At 41.4% G+C, this 21,886-nt stretch overlaps 1 protein-coding gene across 5 annotated transcripts; it reads left to right on the top strand.

Annotated features, from left to right (window-relative positions):
* Positions 1-335: 335 nt before the first annotated feature.
* Positions 336-20,510, top strand: LOC311033541 (SWI/SNF-related matrix-associated actin-dependent regulator of chromatin subfamily E member 1-like). Of its 5 annotated transcripts, XR_014599497.1 has the most exons (12): positions 336-528; positions 2,410-2,455; positions 3,032-3,081; positions 3,329-3,433; positions 4,771-4,851; positions 5,195-5,326; positions 5,544-5,715; positions 11,065-11,237; positions 11,352-11,453; positions 17,265-17,526; positions 18,596-18,700; positions 19,616-19,756. XR_014599497.1 is itself a non-coding variant. In XM_084041105.1 (11 exons), the coding sequence occupies exons 2-11, from the start codon at positions 2,449-2,451 to the stop codon at positions 19,822-19,824; spliced, it is 1,287 nt and encodes a 428-aa protein (XP_083897231.1). In that variant the 5' UTR covers positions 341-528; positions 2,410-2,448; the 3' UTR covers positions 19,825-20,510. The 5 variants fall into 5 exon arrangements, 3 of the variants coding, with proteins under 3 accessions (XP_083897231.1, XP_083897229.1, XP_083897230.1); XR_014599498.1 differs by having other exon boundaries at positions 337-528; positions 17,265-18,700; positions 19,616-19,657; XM_084041105.1 differs by lacking the exon at positions 18,596-18,700 and having other exon boundaries at positions 341-528; positions 3,329-3,427; positions 19,616-20,510.
* Positions 20,511-21,886: the final 1,376 nt, after the last annotated feature.

Raw genomic sequence — 21,886 nt, 5'->3', positions numbered from 1 at the left:
TGACAAGTTACCCAATATGCAGTCATTCATTATGCAAAGTATTAGGAATAAAGGTCAGCTGTAAGCTAAATATCACACATATGACGTGTTGTTGCTGCTTCAATGTGACTCAGTAATAAACAGCCAATTTTCCAATTGTAAATTATGATGAGGGTTATGCATCATAACAATTATGTTTGTAAACATTTGACTGCAGTGTCATTCTTTTTTCTCTCTCAAAGTATCACTTACAATGTAATTAAGCATAATAATATGAACATTAATATTTATGTTATGATGGCAGTGTAAATCGCAGCTGCCACGGTAACAGAGAGCATGCAGTCATGCAGTGAGCCCAGGAACAGCTGGAAAGAGGGGGGTGGGGGTGCAATTCTAGAAGATTCTACAGGAATCTTATGAGTGGACCCCATTTCATTCGTTTTATTGTGGGGACTGTTTCTCTAGTTGAGCTAGCTAGGGTGGGTTAGCCTGCCCTGTTAAAGCCACAACGCACACACTTTACTGTGGTGTGGACAAAGGGTTTTTAGGGTGAGTTTGCTAGCTGTCATTGAAGCTATGGGTATTCCTAACCAAGCTTTAGAATTGTTCATGCATGTCTTGATGTGTTGATTTGACTTCACGTTGCATGCTAATGATGTCTTAGGGATGCCATTTTTATTGTCATTGTGGTGGTAGCTAAGTTTGCTTGCTAGACGTCAGCCTGCTAGTGAAAACCAGCTACTGTTAAATTAAGCTGATGGACCAGTTATTATCACAGTATTATCAGTGATCACATAAAGATTCATGTCACATTACGATGGCAATGCATTCAGCATGTCAGTGTCTAAACGGGCTGCGTGCGCATTTCGATTGTTACTCGCTAGTTAGCCACCAAACAGGAGATATACAAATGACTGTACGAGTGTTGCTACTATTAGCACCACTAGCATTGTGTCGGTAGAATGAAGTCACAACCAAGGTGTCGTCGGTGACGTCAACGTCATGCGGAAGTGTTTCAGATTCGTTCATTCACTTCTCGGAACCGCGAGACCGCGATTTTTAGCGACGTCACTGTCGTATCCTTGGTGTGTTTGTTGTAGCATTGTGTCTTGCTAGTTACCAGGCAGGTACCCACAGCTGGTTCACCGGACAGTGGCTAATACCGCATAGAAACCACTGCCTGTCAGCCCTAAACTAACCAGTAACCAGCTTTAGCATTAACATCATTGTTAAGTTAGTAGTTTCACCCCCCTATTGCAATGAAAAATGTTAACCACTTAAAACCCCATATGGGTCAATACTAGTGTATTTTCTGTTTTCTGTTATTGTGGGGAAAGCTTTCGCTGAAAATAGCAGATCGACAAGCTCACTCACAAAGCGACATTGTGTTGTGAGCTTGTCGATCTACTATTTTCGGCGAAAGCTTTCCCCACGGCAGTGGTTCTCAAACTTTTTCATGTCAAGGACCCCCAAATTGACACTTATTAGCCCGCGGACCCCCATTTGAAAAGATAAGCCAGGGACCCCCATAAAAGAAGATTTTTACGACTCTAGCAGTGATTCAACCATTGTAATTTAAGGACCCCCCAGTTTGACATGCATTAGGGCTACAGACCCCCATTTACTGGCATTTCTATCTCTTGGATCCCAATTCATATTGTCAAATCAATGTTAATTTAACTCTGAGAGTGTACAATTTGGTTCCATGTGTACACTCTCAGAGTTACAGACTCATAAGGGTAAATTTGGTTCCTATAAATCATTTAGCTGGGGACCCCCTGGTATCCCCTCAAGTACCCCTGGGGGTCACCGAACCCCACTTTGAGAACCAATGCCCCACAGTACCTATGCAGGGCTTTAAGTGGTTCATTAGAACGTTAACTTATAATCAACGCAACGTTTTGTGACGATACCAATAAATGGCTCATTTGTCATCCCAGTTTAAACTTGTCTTGCGTATGTTGCACTTGCAGTAATATGAGCTATTATTGCCAGACCCAGAGGCCTACATGAGGCTTTGTCTGTCCCTCTTTCCCTCTTTTCTGTCCCTCTTTTCCTCTTTTCTGTCCCTCTGTCCCTCTTTTCCTCTTTTCCTCTGCACACACGTCATGCGAAGTCCGGCCATTCAGATTTCAACCACAAGGGGTCTGGCAGTACCAGGTCTCCTGGTTCTAGTTTACAACTAGGACGTCATTGTCGCTCGATATAAAGAAGGAAAAAAATAAGAGAAATTAGACGTTATTTCGGCTGAAAGAAGTCGCGGTGACACTTTTTTCTTTCTGCTGAAAATACGTTATTTCTTTGCCGAGCGACAAGGTCCTGCGAGTTGGCTTGGCATTCCTGTGTTTTTGTCCTTTTTTTAATGAATGAACATTAATCTCCCATGTACTTTATTATATGCTGTCCACCAATACAATGTGTTTATTACAGACCCAATGCCTGGAATAGACTGACCTCCTCTCTGCAAAGATGTCAAGTAAGGAAGTTATTAGAATGTGATTCCGTTTTGTTGGACTTGATTGATTGATTGATTGATTGAATACTTTATTAGATAGAAATGTACATTTGGGCTAAAAAGGATAACATAAAAAAGTCTTGGGGACTTGCTTCCACTGTGGTCCTATGGCTGCTGATGTGCTCTGTCATAGCTTAGTGGAACTAATGCCACACACTACTAACTACACCATCAAATGTGCATTAATTAAAACACTTGATTTCTGTCATATACCACATAGCTTCTGCTTATCTTTATATTCTAGTTATTCTGTGTTAACTAACTTGTAAATGTATGTTATATACTGTTGCTTTTCAGTGTACTGCGCCAACCTCACCAAGACAGATTCCTCATTGTGTGCAATATACCTGGCTAAATAAATACATAAATAATAGATTGAGGAGAAACTCAATCAAAATAGCCTAATTTTGGGTTCACTGTTAAAAAAAAATAAAACTTTGAAAATGTTGCATGTTCATCCAAAAGATTGGGAATAACCTATTATGCTCATATAGGATTAATGCAGATTTTTCATTTCAACCTTGTCATTCATAACAGAGAGAGAGAGGCCATCATATGCCCCTCCCCCTCCCCCAGCCCCCACAACGGTAAGTATAATTGTTACTACTTACTACTCAGTAATTTGAAATAACACTGTTGTTGCATAATGTGCGTTTATATACACAATAGTGTATGCCAAATGAAGCCAATAATTGAAATCAATATAATTTCTCAGCCACACCCATATAATTCACATGAATAATACACCACCATGCCAGACACATTTATAGTCCCAGCATGCAAGTCTCTTTACATTGCTTTTCACTGCTTCTCTGTCTCAATTATTTCTATCAGCAAATGCCCAACACTCCCGGGTTTGTGGGGTACAACCCATACAGCCATCTGGCCTACAACAACTACAGACTGGGAGGGACCCAAAGCAGCAACAGTCGGGTAACGGTATGAATATTAATCTTAAGAACCAAAGACTGCAATTTATAGGCAGAAACAACTGGAGAAAATAATACAGCGACCGACTATTGCAACATCCCTGGTTTGATTGATTCTAGATGGAGACTTCCATTGCATGTCCTCCCCCTCTTTGCCCTCCACTTTCTGTCTCTCAATCTAAATAAAAAGGAACAACTAAAATACATTAAGAAGAAGTAACAAATGAGACCCAGGTGACTTTAATACAGTGCTGAACAATCATACTTGCTAGGACAAAGCAAACCATTGTAGCATCACCTCTACGAGCATCAGTAGCAGTACACCTAGTCACAAGACCGACCCTTTTTTGTCAGGGGAGAGAGTCGTGGTATTTGCACATTTTCCACTCTTACTTAACCCTTTTAACTCTGTTACAACTTCTGGGGGGTCCCTGGAACAAAATAATTTGAGATGGGGGCCCATGGCCAAACACATATAATTTTTGAGAACCACTGATATTATAGCAACATAAGTCTTTTCAAAAAACTGTTAGGATTTAGAAGACATTTGTAGAATCCCCAGAAGCAAACATTTGAGTTACAAATGTTCGCTTTAAAAATATATACATTCAAAGACCCACGATTTTTCCCCACAATAGCCAAAGAAATCTTAAAATGACACACAGATGCGTTCACAGTCTTAATGGGTTAACAGAGCACGCACCATAGAGTGGACACTGGACAGTACAATTAGCCTTACTCATTCCATTACAGAGATTTCCTGAAATGTGTGTCATGCCATACTCCCTCTGCTACCTCCATCATGGTGCAGACTGGCTAAAGAGTCCATCTGTGTGTATTCAGATACCGCCTGCCTTTAAAGTATGCATTGCTGACAGCCATGCTAAGTAACCCATGCCATCAGCGTTGCCATGGCATCACAGACCCACTGCTCGGCATGGCTTTGACCGCAAAGGAGTAATTCATTCGCTGCATGCAAGCTGTGGTTGGTCCATATCTGACAATGGCATTATGTCTTGCATTGGGCAAATCTCAGTTAAGTCAGATTTCTGTATTATTTTCTTTCAGCACAGTGCTACTCTGTCATACACTGCAGGATTCCTGGCTCTTGGTTGGCTTCAAACTGTCTTTAATTAAGTCAAATTAATTTAACTGATTTGCTTTACTGCACCCTTTATTAGACTCAAAGCCTCTTTGTTGAAGGCATCATGTCTAATTACTCAACCATGTGCATGCATGTTGTTTTTATAGGCTACTTCCCAGGTTAGCATAATGTACAAATAGTATAGAAACCTGACTCAACACACATAATGTGTATGTCCTAATATGACTTTGTTTCCTCTCCAGAATTCCTCTGGAATTAATATTCCAAAGCCACCCAAGCCTCCTGATAAGCCATTGATGCCATATATGAGATATAGTAGAAAGGTAAGTGTAAATGTAATTGCTATTGTTTTGCACCATGCTGTGCTTTACAAGACACACATCCACAGTCTTTTAGATAATTAATCATCACACAGTAGATGAGCCATGAATTATGCATCAGGCCCTGGTAATAGTTATTAAAGGTAGGTATGAAACCAGAAATTCAGGCAAGCCAGAACAAGGTACTAAGCTAGGACACATCACAGATAGTGTGGTTTTTATCAGCTTGGAGATGGAGCTTAAACCACATGGCCTCCTCTGGTTTGTGACCTCTCTGCAAAGAGATAACCATTTATAGCCCCTCCAACCATCCAAGCCCACATCAATGTCTGGTTCTCATCACCAGGTTTGGGATCAAGTAAAAGCCTCCAATCCCGAACTGAAGCTTTGGGAAATTGGGAAGATAATCGGTGGCATGTGGAGGGACCTCACTGATGAGGAGAAACAGGATTATTTGAATGACTACGAAGCAGAGAAGGTTGGTTGTTTTACAAATGGTACTGAGTACTGACGGGTCGGGGACTGCTGATGGGTGATGATCAGTAGATGTGTGGGTCCCTCCAGTCATCATTTCTTCCTTTACTAACAACCTGAGTAAACCTCTTTCCTTATCTTGTCGTAGTTGAATAGCACTGAGGGACCACCTGTTATGTTTTCCCTGCCTGTCTGTTTCCCTGTCATCTCTCCCACTGTAGATTGAGTATAATGAGAGCATGAAGGCCTATCACAACTCCCCTGCCTACCTGGCCTATGTCAATGCAAAGAGCCGTGCAGAGGCAGCTCTGGAGGAGGAAAGTCGACAGCGACAGTCCAGGCTTGACAAGGGCGAGCCTTATATGAGTATTCAGCCAGCTGAAGATCCAGATGGTAATAATAATAACTAGAACTATTGCACTCAGTAGAGTGCACACCTCTGCCTACACTGTGCAGCTGTTGAGATATGCCATTTCCACCTTAGATATGAGGGAGTAATTTTCCCATGCCTTTGATTGTGACCTCGTCTTTTGACCTTTACGATCCCAAATGTAAGCATCTCTCCAGGGCAGCCTACTGATCATTCCCACCAAGTTTAATGAAATCCACCCATCCATTCTGTATGATTGACCTTTCAAACTCTCAAGGTAGCATACTTATCATTTTCAGCAAGTTTTGTGCAAATCTGCCCATCTGTCCTTCAGTCATCATCACTAATCCATGCCCAAACTGCGTGCCGCCAAACTATGTGCAGACTTGAGACTTGGCATCACAACCGGCACTACAGATCCTGTTTGCCACAGGATTTGCTTATAAACCTCTTAAAGGGATAGTTCACCCCCAAAATGACTTTTTTGCTATCCATTAGTCACCCCATGGAGACTTGAATTCATGGATATTTTTTTGTTTTTGTTGCATTCCTAAGCCAATAATTTGATGACCGGCAGCGGTTCCGGTAGGAGACGCAAAGAGTCTATTTTTTTTCTTAGGAATGCGACGAAAACTAAAAACAAAGTCTCAATGGGGTGACTAATCGATAGGAAAAAAAGGCATTGTTTGGGTGAACTATCCATTTAAATTTGGATAAATGAAAAATAAGCTTCAATCCGTATCAGATCAATATAACAACCCACTGAACTAAAGACAAAAATGCATGTGCAACTGTATGAAAGTCCCCATTGTTATGTCACTGTAACACGCTGAGTGTAACTGTGGTGTTGTTGCGGACACTGATGACACAGTTTTGAAATGAAAGCTGTGTTTGATTGACCACTCACATATTGGTGCAAGTTTATATAGGCTACGTGTAGACCAGCCTTGTTGGGTCTGCTGCTTGCTATGTGTTTACATCAATGCCCTTACAGTGTTTAGCCAGCTCTCTTTCCGCTGGCAGTCTCTGGTGTTGTTGAGTACAGCCCAGGTACAGCATGTACTACAAAGAGGAGAGTACAATTAGACAATTGGAAACACCTGCTGATAAATTAAGCCTGGCACTGCTCCCATGATTCCTTCCCCATCCACCCACAGCAAGTTCTTTATTAAGTGAGAGGTTCACAGAAATGCTAATAAACAGCTTACATTTGGGAAAAAGTGACGAATTGGCTTTCTAACTCCCTGCAGAGGCCAATGGTCCATGCCCGAGTGCAATTTGAGATCTATTGGTCAACCCACAGAGAAAAATATACACAGCAGAGTCTTAAGGCTACAGCATACTCTAAACGAAATTGAACTTTTTTCGACTTCGGCAGGTCAATAAGAACAAAATTATGTCATTGCAGAGCAAAGAAATTTCGGCAGTACCTTGCACGACGTTCAGTTTGGCAGTTTTTGCAGCACCTTCAATAGTTTCTAACTAGCTGAACACTCATTATATTGTTTTATTTCCACAATCCGTCAGCAGTGTACCATGGACCGGAGGTACAAACGTGAAACGTCCTTTAATTATTAAATTAAATAATGAAATAAATTAATGGAGAGAGATAACACACATGTTGTCCACTGTGTCTGTCGCCAGAAATGGCAAGATTGTTTGGACAAAAAAATATATACAAATATATAAAAATGGTTCGGCCTCTTGGTGGTGGTATAACAGGTCGATATGAAAGATGTGGGGCAGAGGTTTTTTCTTGGCTTCTATAGTGTGCGTGCAAAGTTTCATGCCGATTGGTTCAGTTACAGGCCAAAATGTGAATCAGCCTGTTATAGCGCCACCATGAGGCCGATTTAAAAAAATGTAGGGTAGCCTTTCTTCCTTGGCCTAGTGGGGACGTATGTGCAAAGTTGCACGGCAATCTGACGCTGTATTGATGATTTGAGGCATTTTGTTCAAAACAGGCCACTCCTGCAAACTTTGGAAGCCAATCTTAGGCAATCAGGATGGAATATGAAAAGACCTGACAGATCCTTCTTGATCACATGACTATAGAGATAATGTGTACCGATTTGCGTGATGTTTGGACAAAATGTGTAGGAGTAATATAAAGAAAATTGTTTTGCAAAAATTGGCCTCCTGGTGGCGCTATAACAGGCCGATGTGAAAAATGTGGAGCGGAGGTTCTGCTCTGGCCTCCAGGGAGTGTGCATGCACAGTTTCATGCAGATCAGTCTAACAGTGCCGGAGATTAGCAGTACACAGACGGCGAACGGACGGACGGACGGACAGGGGCGAAAACATAGTCTCGGCCACGCCTTCGGCTGAGACTATGTCAAAGCATGTCAGAGGTTGATATAAACAAACAGCAGAGATTTGTGGTAAAATCACTGTTCCAGCACTGTATACAGTCGCCTGGTCCAACTTATTAGGTTCGTATATATATGCAATATTTGCATATTTACACGCTGATTTAAGCTCTGACTTTCAGGTGAATGATAGACAGGTATGTAAGTGAGGTTTGTCTGCTCTTCTCAAAAGTGTGTGTGTGTGTGTGGGAGAATCCACCGTATGCTGAGACCGGCAAAATTTTGTGGAAAACTGTTGGCTGGATTGCTATGGAACTTTCATGCTTTCTGAGTATGAACAGTTCACAGAGGAGATGGTGTGGACATCTTGTACCTGTATTTAGGCCAGGTGCTGGACATCAAGGCAAGAATCAAGGAGAATCAGTCAAATAAAATGTTTATTTGCCTGATGCCTGATGCCTGACCTATATGGTTGAAACGTTGCGCCATTTAATAAAATACGTTTTGGGAGCTTTAAACCAGTGTGCGAATGTTTTACCTTCTTCTGAGTATGAACCTTTGAGTGACCCCATGACCTTAACTCTAGCACCATCCTTAGGCCAAAATGTCAACTTTGCATACAATACATTTTATAATCGAATTGGCTGATTTCATGCACGGTACTAATTTTAGTGACCCCATGGCCTTTCATCTAGTGCCACCCTTCCACCCAAATTTCTGGTTGTATGTAACTTTTCATAAACATTCCTATAGAACAAGCAATAGAATTTGATGAATTTTGTTAAAAGGAGGGAAAAAAAGAACACCAGGAACAGATTTGTGTGAACAGACACACACAAATGCTCTAAAATAATAAAGTGATATAAAAAGACAAGTGATCAATTAGTGAAAGAAAATCTATACTCTATAGAGTAGCAGGGGTGGGACAAAAAATCGATACAGCAATATGTCGTCGTACTTCCTGTCGCAACATGTTATTGATACACTGGCGCCAAGCAAAGCGTAACCCTGTGGCACGAGACCACTGCACGAGAGCAGCATGCAGTGGCTGCTGATTATCCTCTCAGTCAGGTACAACTTGCAAACATGCGTTACTATTTTAAGAGGATAAACACATCGGAAAATGATGGAGAACAGACATTCTATAGTACAACCAACCCTAGTCATCAACACAACAGCTTGCTGACTTTCCATTTCCTCACATCCCTAGGCACTATGCAATTTGTTTTACATTGTCTCATGTTTGATTGGCCAGATTGTGATGCCCTATAAAGAATCTGATTAGGTTTCATGTGAATTCTGTGTTTATAGCTTTTTATGGGTGTTTTTTCTTCTACAGTTTTGATGTATTGTTGATGCAATTTCTTGCAATATATCGATTATCGCAGATATCGTGTATCGTGATATCGTTATGGAGGGCCAAATATTGTCGCGGTATCGTGAGTTACTCATATCTTCCCACCCCTAATCTATAGAATTTGTTAATTTAAAAGAGTAAGGGTAAGGCCCTTTACTCAAATGCCTTCCCTATAAAAGTTTAGAACTGTAATTACAACCACACACAGAGGTCATCCCACACACTGTGTGTGAAACCATTATTTTATTCTCTCCTCCTCCAACACTAGAACTTTCCACATTTTTTGTTAGTGCCACCTCTGACGTGCCATTTCATCCTTTAAGCTGCCAAGCATGGCCTTGTATTGCACAACTGTTATAGTGTTATAGTATTCTTAGCATTGGTTTAGACATAATTGTGCAATCCTGACCCCCCCCCCCCCCCCACACACACACACACACACACACTCATATTAAAACACATTAAAAGTGGACCTTTGGGTTCCACCCACCTCAACTGGGGTGATCCTTGTCTAGGGTCTAGCAGCTGATCTACAATGGAAGATAATGATGTACAGGAAACCAGAGATAAACCCCATAGCTATTTAGAGACACCCAGACCTTGAAAACGTCAGAGTTGCTATCCCTGCGGGTTATGTTCTGTGCAAGCTGCACGTACGTTGACAAAAATGTTTATGCTACGGTTGCTTAGACACTGAAAGATTGGAGGGGGGGGGGTTAAAAGAACAGCTCTCGTATGGTATTACATTTGGCATATTGCCGTCATTGGTAAAGTCCATCAGTCACTTTTACATTACATTTTTTTCTCCCACCCGCGAGGTGCTAGTCTCTCCCACTTTATTCCTATTGGCGTCAAAAGCTTGCTGAGATATACTGCTTACATGAGAGTTGTACTCATCATTGCGGTTGAAAAGAATAAGATGAATATAACAAACATCGCATCTCAGCAGTTCAATGTTATAATAAGTGCTTATAACTGGGTTGATTAAACCTAAGTTTAAGGCAAAGACCACCAACCATTGATCGGAAGTTCTTAAGAGCAGAGGGTTTCATGTAATTTGATTAGGCAGGAGTAGTGTGTAGTGATTTAGTATTAAACTTACTGAATGTTCCCTAGGCGTAATTCAGTGAAACACTTCTTATGAGCTGTCCACTATAATCTCAGTGACACTGTATGTAACAACTTAATTAAAAAAGAGGCACAATGTTTGAGTTGAAGACAACCATAGGGCAAATGTCTGCTGTATTCTCAATTACTGTAAGTAAAAATGTATCCAATAGATGTCTTTGGATGTATTTGCTTGACAATGAACACTTGTTTTATGTAGTGAACGAGCATACATTTACACCAAAGATGAACAATTGTAGGCTTCAAATTGAACCATTGGACATTGAGACACGGGTTATGTAATTACAACAGCTTGTTCCATTCATCACAACAATGCTTTCCTCAAGGTTGAATTTTGACATAATAGCCTATACTTACTTCTGTATAAATACCAGCTACCTGCCGTTTTAAGTGTCCGCACAGAACAAGATGTGCACCAAGTTTTCTGCACATCTTTTCCTCGAACCTCACCCTGCCTGCCCTGTCAATGGTGGCTATCCATCCAGTTCATGTTCAGTATACTCAGCTTGGCACATGGTGCATGAAATACTATCTAAAACATTCGCAACAAGTCTAATGCTTTTGCTTCCTCCTTTCAGATTATGATGATGGATTCTCCATAAAGCATTCCGCTGCTGCTCGTTTCCAACGCAACCACCGTTTGATCAGTGAGATCCTTAGTGAGAGCGTAGTTCCAGATGTGCGATCGGTTGTAACCACTGCTCGCATGCAGGTCCTCAAACGGCAGGTCCAGTCTTTGATGGTACATCAGGTAAAGCCAAATTCTGTTTGTCACCCTAATTGTTATTATACAGAATATGGCATGTATGTTTGTTTGTGTTATTAAGCATGCAATAAAACTAATAAATATGTCCCTTGATCGCAGAGGAAATTGGAGGCAGAGTTGCTTCAGATTGAAGACCGCCACCAGGATAAGAAAAGGAAATTCATTGAAGCCACAGAATGTTTCACAAACGAACTCAAAAGGGTACAGTATTTGTTATATAGACTTTGGCCATCAACACTAGCTTCCATGCAAGCTTGATTTGTTTAGTTTTTTTAAGTTATGTTTTTGGGCTTTTTCTGACTTTATTGATAGGATAGTGGGCTGACAGGAAATGGGGAGAGAGATGGGGGGGGGGGGGGGGTGACACACAGCAAAGGTCGTCGGGATCGGGAGTCGAACCCGTGACCCGCTGTCAAGCTCGATTACCAGCATATGTGGTGTGCGTCTGGACCGCTAGGCCAACGGGGTGTCCGGGCGACCCGCGAGCTCGATTTTTGCATCATCATTTATCATACGATACGAGTGCTACTTTGCTCATGAGGAAGGCTAGCTCTGTTATACAGCCATCAGCTGCTGCTAACTCCATCCACATGTCCTGGCAAATACATATACATAGCTATCATCATTGAGTTGATGTGAGTGACCCAATATGCAGCACTGTATTGTTAAATGCACTCTCTACACCATACAACAGGCGGCGCCATTTACCTTTTATGAACCGTTATCAGTTACCTAATGTATACAGATGGCGAAGGAAAAGGAAAAAGCTCAAGTCTGTGCATGTGTTGAGCTGCCACTGCAGTGTACTCTTCAATATCACAGAAAACCAAAATAAAGTCAATTTGAAATGTTAAATGTTTGTTTGTAGCAACATTAAAACAACAAATAATAGCCTCCTAAAGTAAATATGCCATAATTGAAGAATTAGGCATTGTAAAATACATAGAACGTAGATAAACTGTAAACACATTAAAATAATACAATAAAACACAGTTAACCAGTTCTTCCTTGGCCCAGGACCAACCTTTCCACCCGGGTCTTGTGCAAATTTGTTCATAACTGCTCAAGATATCCTGCTAACAGAAAACATTACCTCCATGGTGAAGGTAATAAAATACAGACCTGTAATAAAAACAATCTCATAAAAGACAGCTTGTAAAGATGTGGTTTCACATGTGATTTAGACAACAGTTTGTTTGCCTAAGCTCCTCGGGCAGATCATTACAAAGTGTAGGGACCTGAATGGCAACATCCTGACCCTAATCTTCCGTCTAGTCATCAGAAGGAGCAGAATGGTCTCACTAAAAGATCAAAGGTTGCATTTCAGACCAAAGGAGGTTAAAAGGTGTAAATATGTAACCATGTGCATTGCATTATTAGGAGTACTCCATAAAATTGTGAGGGTTAGAAGTTAATTGTAAGTTTTAGAAATATATTTACCAACGTTTACACAGTTATGTATTAACATGTTTACAATGTTATTTACATACATGTTTTAAATATGTACATTGGCATTTTTGTATAGTTAGAATAATCTTCTGAATCTACCTCTGGGTTTGCCGTGCATTTACCACCACAGTCTTAAGTCCTTCTAGCATCTGATTGGTTAGTTCAGCCACATGTGAGTTAGAAACAAGGAGGTGTTATTGTTGTGAAGCTGATGAAATGTGGAGAACAGAAAAGTGCTGCTTAAGAAAGTTATCCATTTCCATCCTGCTGTTTTCTTCCCCTTAACCACTTGAACCCTAGCGTCGCTATTCTGGGGTGAACGTTTGGGGAAAATAGCCGATCTGCAAGCTCACAACCTGTTGCAATATGACTTGTTGTGAGCTTGTAGATTGGCTATTTTCCGACAAAGATATTTAGTGTAGAAAAAAAAGTAGGGGCCCTGTATAGAGTCCTGGGGGAGTATAGGGCATTAAGTGGTTAGGACGTCACAAAGTGGCTTTTTTGCTAAGCTTGTAACAATCGGCCTTTAACTTTGAAAGGTTAACAAAAAGAAAAAAACAACGGGATCGACAGGTTTTTAGCTGATGCGTTTTATATTCAGAAGCCACTAATTAATAATTTACAAAGCAAAAGGTAAATAAAATACACTTTGGGATTTATACTGTCCCTGTCTCTTTCCCTAACAAATAAAACAAATAAACAAACAAATAAACAATAATGCGTTCACAATATCCCTCCCAACCCAAAAAAATCCCAATGTCCTTTGTAACTCCTTAAATCACAGATTCAACCGTAAACAATAAACAAGGTCACAACATAAGATAGAACGCAACCGCAGAAATGTGGAAATGTTCATTTTTTAAAGTAGTTTCCAACATGTTACATATACTGTAAATACAATAACATGCATAGGCCAAGCAGAATAAAATAATGTGCCTTTCCTCTGCAACGGAGGCATGTTGTGCCTCAACCAATCACAGTCTCAGCCGACCGTACCGTCACCTCGGGCTATGGGATCAAGGGTTCTGCAGCTGATGTCTCGTCGTACTGCGTATATACAATCTACGACATTGTTTTGCCAAGTCCCGGAAAAGACGTGCTGTGATTGGCCAGTAGTCACTTTGATTTGCAGTTGTGCCGAACGCTCACCCCAAGACATGATTTACGATTCTGTCCCCTTATGTCTCGATGCTGTCCCCCATCGAGACATAACTTGGACAGCGCTGAGCCGGCTGAAGCAGACTTCGCAACGTTCGGCACGGCGACTCGCTCGCCTAGGCTCTCTCGGCGGTGCCTCTCGTGGCTCAAGTCTGCTTCAGACGGTGCACCTCCAACGCAAACAAAAACAATACTTTATCGGCGAAAAGAAAAGGGTATAGAAACAGCCTGTTCCCGTTCTTTCATTTCAACCAATCAGAAGAAGGCAGTAAGAGAGGCAGTTCTGTTACTGCGTTGCCTATTTTTTACCTCAAATGTTTTAAGATACATGCTTTATGTACTGTTTAAGTTTAGAACGAGTAATGCACCGTCTGGCTTTCATCTTGAGTTAAATAAAGAACGTAGCAGCCCAAGAGTGTCTCCCTAATGAAAATCAGGTGTGTCTAGAGCAGGGGTTTTCAACTGATTTTGAACCAGGGACCACCACCCTGACTGAGAATCAACCTGAGGACCACTTTTGTGTTGGGAGGGGTGATATGGGGGGAAAAGCTTGAAATTAAATAATGACTGTTAAGGGCTTAATTTAATTTGTTAATTAAATGAAATCAAGCCCTTAACAGTTATTATTTAACTGAGATGTGCTAGTGGTCCAGAGCTAAAAAAAATTATTGCAACTTATGTATGAGCGGACACATGTGATTGATTATGGCCACATTTCCTAATAATGGTGACTCAACCAGGCAATCCGTTTCAGTTTCCTATTTCTGTGGAAGTTCTTGACATCCGACTTCCCAGTAACTGACAACATTGACACATCATTATACGTCACCAGGTCATTTATTGCACTGTTTCTCAACAAGTGGTCGATAAAATAAAATAAAATACAAATCTTCACTGTCCTACATAACTAAATGCATGGTCTGGGACCACATGCAATACCTTCACGGACCACCAGTTGAAAACCCATGCCATGGTCTTGAAGAACATGAGCTATTGGTATCACACAGGTGAAAGAAATCATGATTCATAATTATTCATAAGGACTTGCTGATGTAATCACAGTACATTTGAGTTTGACAGAAGTAATTTAGATTGGACTCTTAGGGACAAAAATGCACAGAAAAGGATTTGCTCTAAAAGTGCAACACACTTTTAATTTCCTTAGGTCTCTAACCACCACACACTGAGCACTACAAAATCTTGAATTCATTTAACAGGCATCTTAAAGCTAAAGTAAATGAGTGAACATGCTCATCAGTGCCAAGCCGTGATGAATCACCTTGCATAATAATACCTGTTGCAGGAGGACATAACATTTGTGCAGAACTTTTTGGTTGCAAAAACATGGTAATGATAAAATCTTTGAGTGGTTCAAATATCCACATACTGGATTGTAGCTCCCAAACTAATTTATTTCGAAAGGCACCGTTTAGGTCGTCATCAGGCAAATGTTTTTAGCGGTGCCAACCGCTCTACACTTGACTTTGTCCGTCCGTATGTCCGTTTGTCCGTTTGTCCGTTTGTCCGTTTGAGCACGGGCTTTAAACAGCTATAACTCCAGTTCGCAGCATGCCAGCAAGTCCAAATTTGGTATGTGGACTTAGACCACCAATAGGGATGAGCATTGACTGCTGAAGCCCCGCCCCGCCCTATCATAGCGCCACCAGGAGGCCACTGCCTTTAAACAGCTATAACTCCAGTTTGCAGCATGCCACCAAGTCCAAATTTCGTATGTGGACTTACACCACCAATAGGGACGAGCATTAATTGCTGAAGCCCCGCCCCGCCCTATTATAGCGCCACCAGGAGGCCCCGCCCCAAAGGCACCGCTTCCTTCACACAGGGTGTGATTTTTTTTTTGTTTTTACGGACAGAGGAAGATATTTATACCAGAGTCATTGGCAATGACAATGCATAACAGTGTCTCTGGTGAGATTCAAAATGTCAATCGTCTGCACAGGGGCCAGCTTGACTAACTTCTAGACCACTGAGGTATAGAGCGTTAATAGGGCCCTCCAGAATAAATCTAGGTCCACGAAGGAGTAAAAATAAATGATTAAATATTTGCCACATTTGCGCAAAAAACCTCACGAAAGAACGACACTCTTTATCTGTCCTGTTCTGGCACATATCTTAATGGGCTTTAATTTGTCTTTGCCAAGAAATGTGTCCTGGACCAACAGTATTGCTGTCAAATTCTATGCAAGCTTGCTACATTGAACACCTAAGCACATACAAGCGCATGCACCATAAGCACATATATAACTAGAAGGGATTCTCTGTGGAGCACATAATGCTGTTTCTCATGAGTTGCTTTTGGTGGTGCATTCTATAGAGTACCCTCAACATGAGTTGAATGGATGTTGTGTTCATGATATATTGTGTTTTTTTTAAGAAATAGGTCACCAAGCAAATTTTGGAAGCCAATTATAGCCAATCGCTATGGAATATCAAAAACATGTATGAAAAATGACATGACTTTTGCACAAAATATGTAGCGGAAAGTTGGTTTTGAGTGAAAAATCGCAGAAAATCATCATGATCCAAGGAATCCGGGGGAAGATTTTTATTGTTATAGGCCAAAACTTAAAGCGTGCTGGTATAGTGCCACCATGAAGTCGATTTAAAAAATTTGATGTAGAGGTTGTCACTTTGATTTGCAGTTGTGCCGAACGCTCACCCCAGAACATGATTTACGATTCTGTCCCTATCGAGACATAACTCGGACAGCGCTGAGCCGACTGAAGCAGACTTCGCAACGTTCGGCACGGCGACTCGCTCGCCTAAGCTCGCTCGGCGGTGCCTCTCGTCCTAAATCCTACAGCAATAATTAATTGTGTTATTTTTTTAAATAATAATAAAGGCATTGATAATAGCCACACATTGATACAAATAGGAATGGGGGGATATACATTTATTTTAATCTTTTATCTCAATAAAACCTCAATTTGATCAGATAATGAATTTCCATTATCGGAATAATTGGAAATATCCTCACATTAGTGTTGTATCCTTACAAGCAATATGACAAATCTGTCTAGCTCATTAACGTACCAGTGTTCCTTCCGAGATAGTGTTTAGTGCCATTGGGCACATTCACCCACCTCGATGAGGACAACTAAAACCAGAAAAACATGCTTTCATTTTTGCAATTCAAAGGATCAAGGTTTGGCATGTCTCACTCTCTTGGCCACAAGTCTAGCAGTACTGTGTGATAGAAACATGCCACAGTGTTCCTGTTTTTAAGAGAGTGCATTGTCTGCTGCCGAGAGGTGATGCAAAGCACGAGACAGCAGTTCCTCAAAGATTACTTGGTTCATAAAATCTCCAACACTCACACTCACACACACACACACCCTGTAGAATGTGAATCATAACCCCATATATTGCTGTCCCTCCATCCAGCTGTGCTGCATGAAAGTGGAGGTGGACATGGAGAAGATTTCTGCAGAGATTGCTGCAGCAGAGGAGGCATCCCGCAAACGAGTGGCTGACCGAGAGAAGGAGACAGGAGACCAAGCTGGCCGAGAAGCACCCACCTGTGTCCTGGCAGAGGAAGAGAAACACATCTGTGCAACACATGGTGGCAAATCACAGCAGAATTCTCTGAGTGAAAGTAGCAACAAGGAGGGCGAGGACACGGAAGCCGACCCCGTGGATACCACGGGTAAAAGTGCTGCCTGTGGCTTTGTCTGTGGCTTCATAAACGGCAACAAATTCCCTTTTTTATTTAAACATTCTGTTACCCTGCTTCAGTTCTAGAGCCCTATCTTCCACCTAGCACTATGCGGCGCAATGCAGTGCAATGCCGGTTAGTACTGACTGAGTGCAATGTGCATTCCGTATCATCCCGATGCAATGGTTAAATACACACCTTGTCTAGATACCAAATGATCTAGCGCAGATTTTGTGCGTGGGGGTGTGTTGGTCTTAAAATGATGTGTGGTCTGGCGCAATCATGGCGCAATGCTATTTTCCCCACAGACTTTGTGCTTCAAGTTCAAGCTGGTCTTATCAGCTGAACGCAGGTGATTGATAACTATCTACACCACACAATGACACTCAATGCATTACAGGTCACCATCAAAGGGGAGATGACGACACACGGCGCAGACAGCCATCCATCATGCTTTAATAAGTGGTTTAAAAACAATCTAACTGAAGAGCAAGCATGTGATTCAGTTGATATGCCAAGATATCGCAGATCTCTCTTGGACATGAGGAGATATTATAGCTACAGGCGGAAGAAGTAAAAAGCACAACACAACACTCAAGTTCAGCAGTTGAGGTGGCATTTCAAGCACTGGATTCTTCATACATTCTAGGAAATAAAAGAAAATGGTGCGGCTGCTATGCGTGACGAGCGGTGATGGAAAGAAACAGAGCGTATGCCTCATTTACTTGCGCCGGCACGCCCAGGTTTGGTTTCAATTTAAGCCTTAAATCGCAAATGGTCGCGGCCCTCATCAAGTCACTTTTCGTCCCTTACCCCGAAACGAGTTTGACACGCCTGATTTAAGGGCTTGCCTTGATATACTGCGTTGTGCGTGGTGTCGTGCACTGAAACTTGACGATCTTCAAGCTCAATTTAGTATAATCAAGCTTTACTGGAGATGCAGCATACAGCATGGATTTATACACAGAGGGCAATTAATCTATGTAGGCAGTGCCCTGCAAACGTTCTGTGGTGGAGAAAATATGTGTAAATTGACAAAATTCTATTTTGGATGCAAAAGCTAGGGGGTGGCAGCTCACCCCCTGTGATCCCAAATGACGCCCCTGGCTGCCTGCCACGGAGGTTGAAAGAGAACGCAGACGCGCTTCCAAAGTGTCTACATTGTGTAAGTCATAAGCATGGTTTTCTTATCGTCACTATGAAGTTTTGCCAAATTCTTGTGTTTAATCCAAGTCTGTTATTTTGTTTAGATTTGTGAGGCGTCAAATGGCTTCAATAGAAACCGGATTTCCTCCTAAAACTGGGAGGCTTTCAAAATAAGAGTCTTGTTTTATTTACACAATTGGAAACGTGCAATGTGATTAGACAACACCGGTTTTATTTTGAAATCTAGCTACTGGAAGTTGGAAGTAGCCTAGATCGTCTCGAAGTAGATGAAACGGACTGACTATTAAATAATAATTCACACAATAAACGTGATTCTGCTAACATTTATATATTTATTAGAGAGAGAAAAAATAAACCCTGCCTGGTGTGAGGCCCCCCAAGTGTGAGGCCCTGTGCGACCGCACCGTTGCCTCCGTCAGTTATACTGATGACATCATGGATCTCCACATATCGGCATAAAAGGGACATGGACTGACAGATACTAATATCTCCATATATGGGCATAAAAGGGACTCGGACAGACAGACAGACAGACAGACAGACGGGTACAACAGGTATTCTGACAAAGCCCCCGACACTATGACTCAGACATATTGGTTGGAGACGGCAGTGCGATGTAGGTGTGAGGGCCGGGTAGTGGCCCGAACTCTAGATGTGCGGCCCGAACCTCTCGTTAATACAATGCCCAAAACATACCCATGACTAAATTAGGGCATGTTGCGTCCGGCGCTAACACATTGCACCCACAATGTGCCCTGTAGATAGTCAAATTGGCATGGACACACCCCCAAGGCGCAAATTAAGACCATGCGCCATGACACAAAGTTCCACTATTAAAATAGGGCCCCTGGTCAAAAACTGAGTATGTTTTGTTAGATCTCTTTTTACATTTCTCCTTTTTTCACCGATTCAGGGAAGTCCAAGTCCTCCGAGGAGCTGGATCCTCATCCAGGCAGTGAGGAAGGAGTTTCAGAGGACAAGGAGAGCGTTCCTGAGGGAGCCATGGAGGAGGGAACTAGTGACAGTAACACAGGTTCGGAGACCACCTCTGCCCAGACAGAAGACGCTCCACCTAGCGAGCCAACCTCCGAGGGGCCCAACAGAGCACGCACAGCCCACTGAGTCAAACCCTCACTGGTTGAAAACTGTCTGGCTGCCCCTTACATCCAGTGGCCTCTCCTTACCGATCATCTCTATAATAACATATTGCACAGTAGCATCTCGATATCTTAACAGCATCCAAACTGTGTTCAAATGGGCTCAATTTTGCCAAGCAAGCTTGAAGCAAAGGTTCACCTTTGAACTGTTCCTGAGAACATCAGACTTGTAGACATAAAAAATACAACCAAATTCTACAGCACTTGAAACATACAGAGCAACGGTCCTGTCTAAAATAAATGGCTGCTAATGTGCCACAAAGCCCATGTGAATGCACTAATAATCCCCCCAGGCCTTGCTGCCAGTTGGAAGAACTCATACAAATCCTTGTCAGCACATATCAATACATATCTCCTGTCTTGTTCTCTAGCACTATATCTGGAAGATCCCAGATCATTGCGAATTAAGACTGGCTATATATGGAACAAAAAAAAAGAAAATAGAAAAAAATGTCACATACAAAAAAAAGTTGTTCAATGTTATATTTAACTTTGTTCTTTGTATTGTAGTACCATTTGTTGCTTTTGTTGTTATTTTTGCATGTCGCAGTTTGTTAAAACAATAAGTTGGCTTACTTGTGAAGAGTGGAGTGGAGTGATTTGTCTCGTAGGCAGGACAATTTTTGTTTACTCTCCGTATCAGTATTAAAGTGACAGTATTGTCTCAGGAGTTTGTAGTCACTAGTAGTATTTTTTTTGTTTGTTTTTTTTGTTATTTATTATCAGCATTTTATTATCCTTACGTATTGGCTGTCCTGGGGCCTAAATCATCCATGAATATGTCACTAGATCATCAATGCTGTACAATGCACGACTACCGATGTTCTCAAGTTTGCTAGCTCTCAATCAAATCAAAAGCAGTATACTTAGAACAATTCTGTTCCATATTTAGCAGTATTACAATGTTCAGCAGACATGTTTTAAATGTAATGTTGTACAGTGTTAACAAGGTTTGCTTAATTAAACATGGATTTTCATCTCGCCGTGAAGCAGCTTGAAGAACAGTCATAAACATGCAGTCTTAAAATGAATTTCCTTTTACATATTTATACTGTACCAATAAACTTTTCTACCCTGAAATGTATGTTATTGTGGTCCCCCCCCCCTACATTTTATAGGCTATACAGTATCAGAACCATGATAAAAAGGATATCTACAGTGTGTGCTAATATGCTGGGATACTGGAATACTGGACTACTAACCCATTAAGACCTGGGGCTGATTCAACAAATGGCTTCTAAATCAGTAGTTCTCCAACCTTTTTGTGCCAAGAACCCCCAAATTGATATGTGCTTGGCCCTCGCAGTGCGGCTGTGAGCTTGTATATATGCTATTTTTGAGAACCACTGTTCTAAATCCTAAGAGTTTTCTGAAAAACGTATGTTGCTATATATTTGTTTAGCTAAAATCTAAAATTACACAAATGCTTTCCCAGTTTTAATGCATTAATACACTTTGAATGGGTCATATTACAAACATCTGGGATATGGGTTACAAAAAGGACATTAGTTATTTGGTACTGTACATACCCTACAACAATGTACACATACAGCAGGGATATGAGAGAAAAACTTGCTTTTTGCAGGTGTGTTAATCCTCTGCAAGAAGGATGTGGGTAAGATGAAAAGGAATTATATCGGTTTCCTGTTTTTCAGTAAAGAACACTGAATCTCCTACCAAATGTGTAGGTCTCAAGACAAGACCTGCCCATGTTTTAGAAAAAAACTTTGCACAGCACTGAAACTAACCATGTGGTATTCAATGTGGTTATTGCAGTTTTCCCCTGGGTGCTGTGAGTGAAAGGTAGAACCCACAACCGCATTGACAGGTGTGCAGATACCTGTGCAGAATTTAGGGTGACTTAGTAGGAGACTGTCGGGATTTTAAATCTGTTTCAATGACTAAAACAGTGATGGGTGTTTGAATACTGTAGTTATATTAAGTTATTAAATAAAAGGTTAAGTATACATGGGATGACAGTGTCGAGTGTGCAACTGGATTCTCAATAAACTGAATTTTATTGAGCA

This window comes from Gymnoscopelus microlampas (assembly GCF_963454915.1).
Source record: "Gymnoscopelus microlampas genome assembly, chromosome: 2".
Classification (NCBI taxonomy): Eukaryota; Metazoa; Chordata; class Actinopteri; order Myctophiformes; family Myctophidae; genus Gymnoscopelus; species Gymnoscopelus microlampas.
The sequence above is the reverse complement of the archived record's forward strand: the minus strand, read 5'-3'. Positions and strand labels throughout refer to the sequence as shown.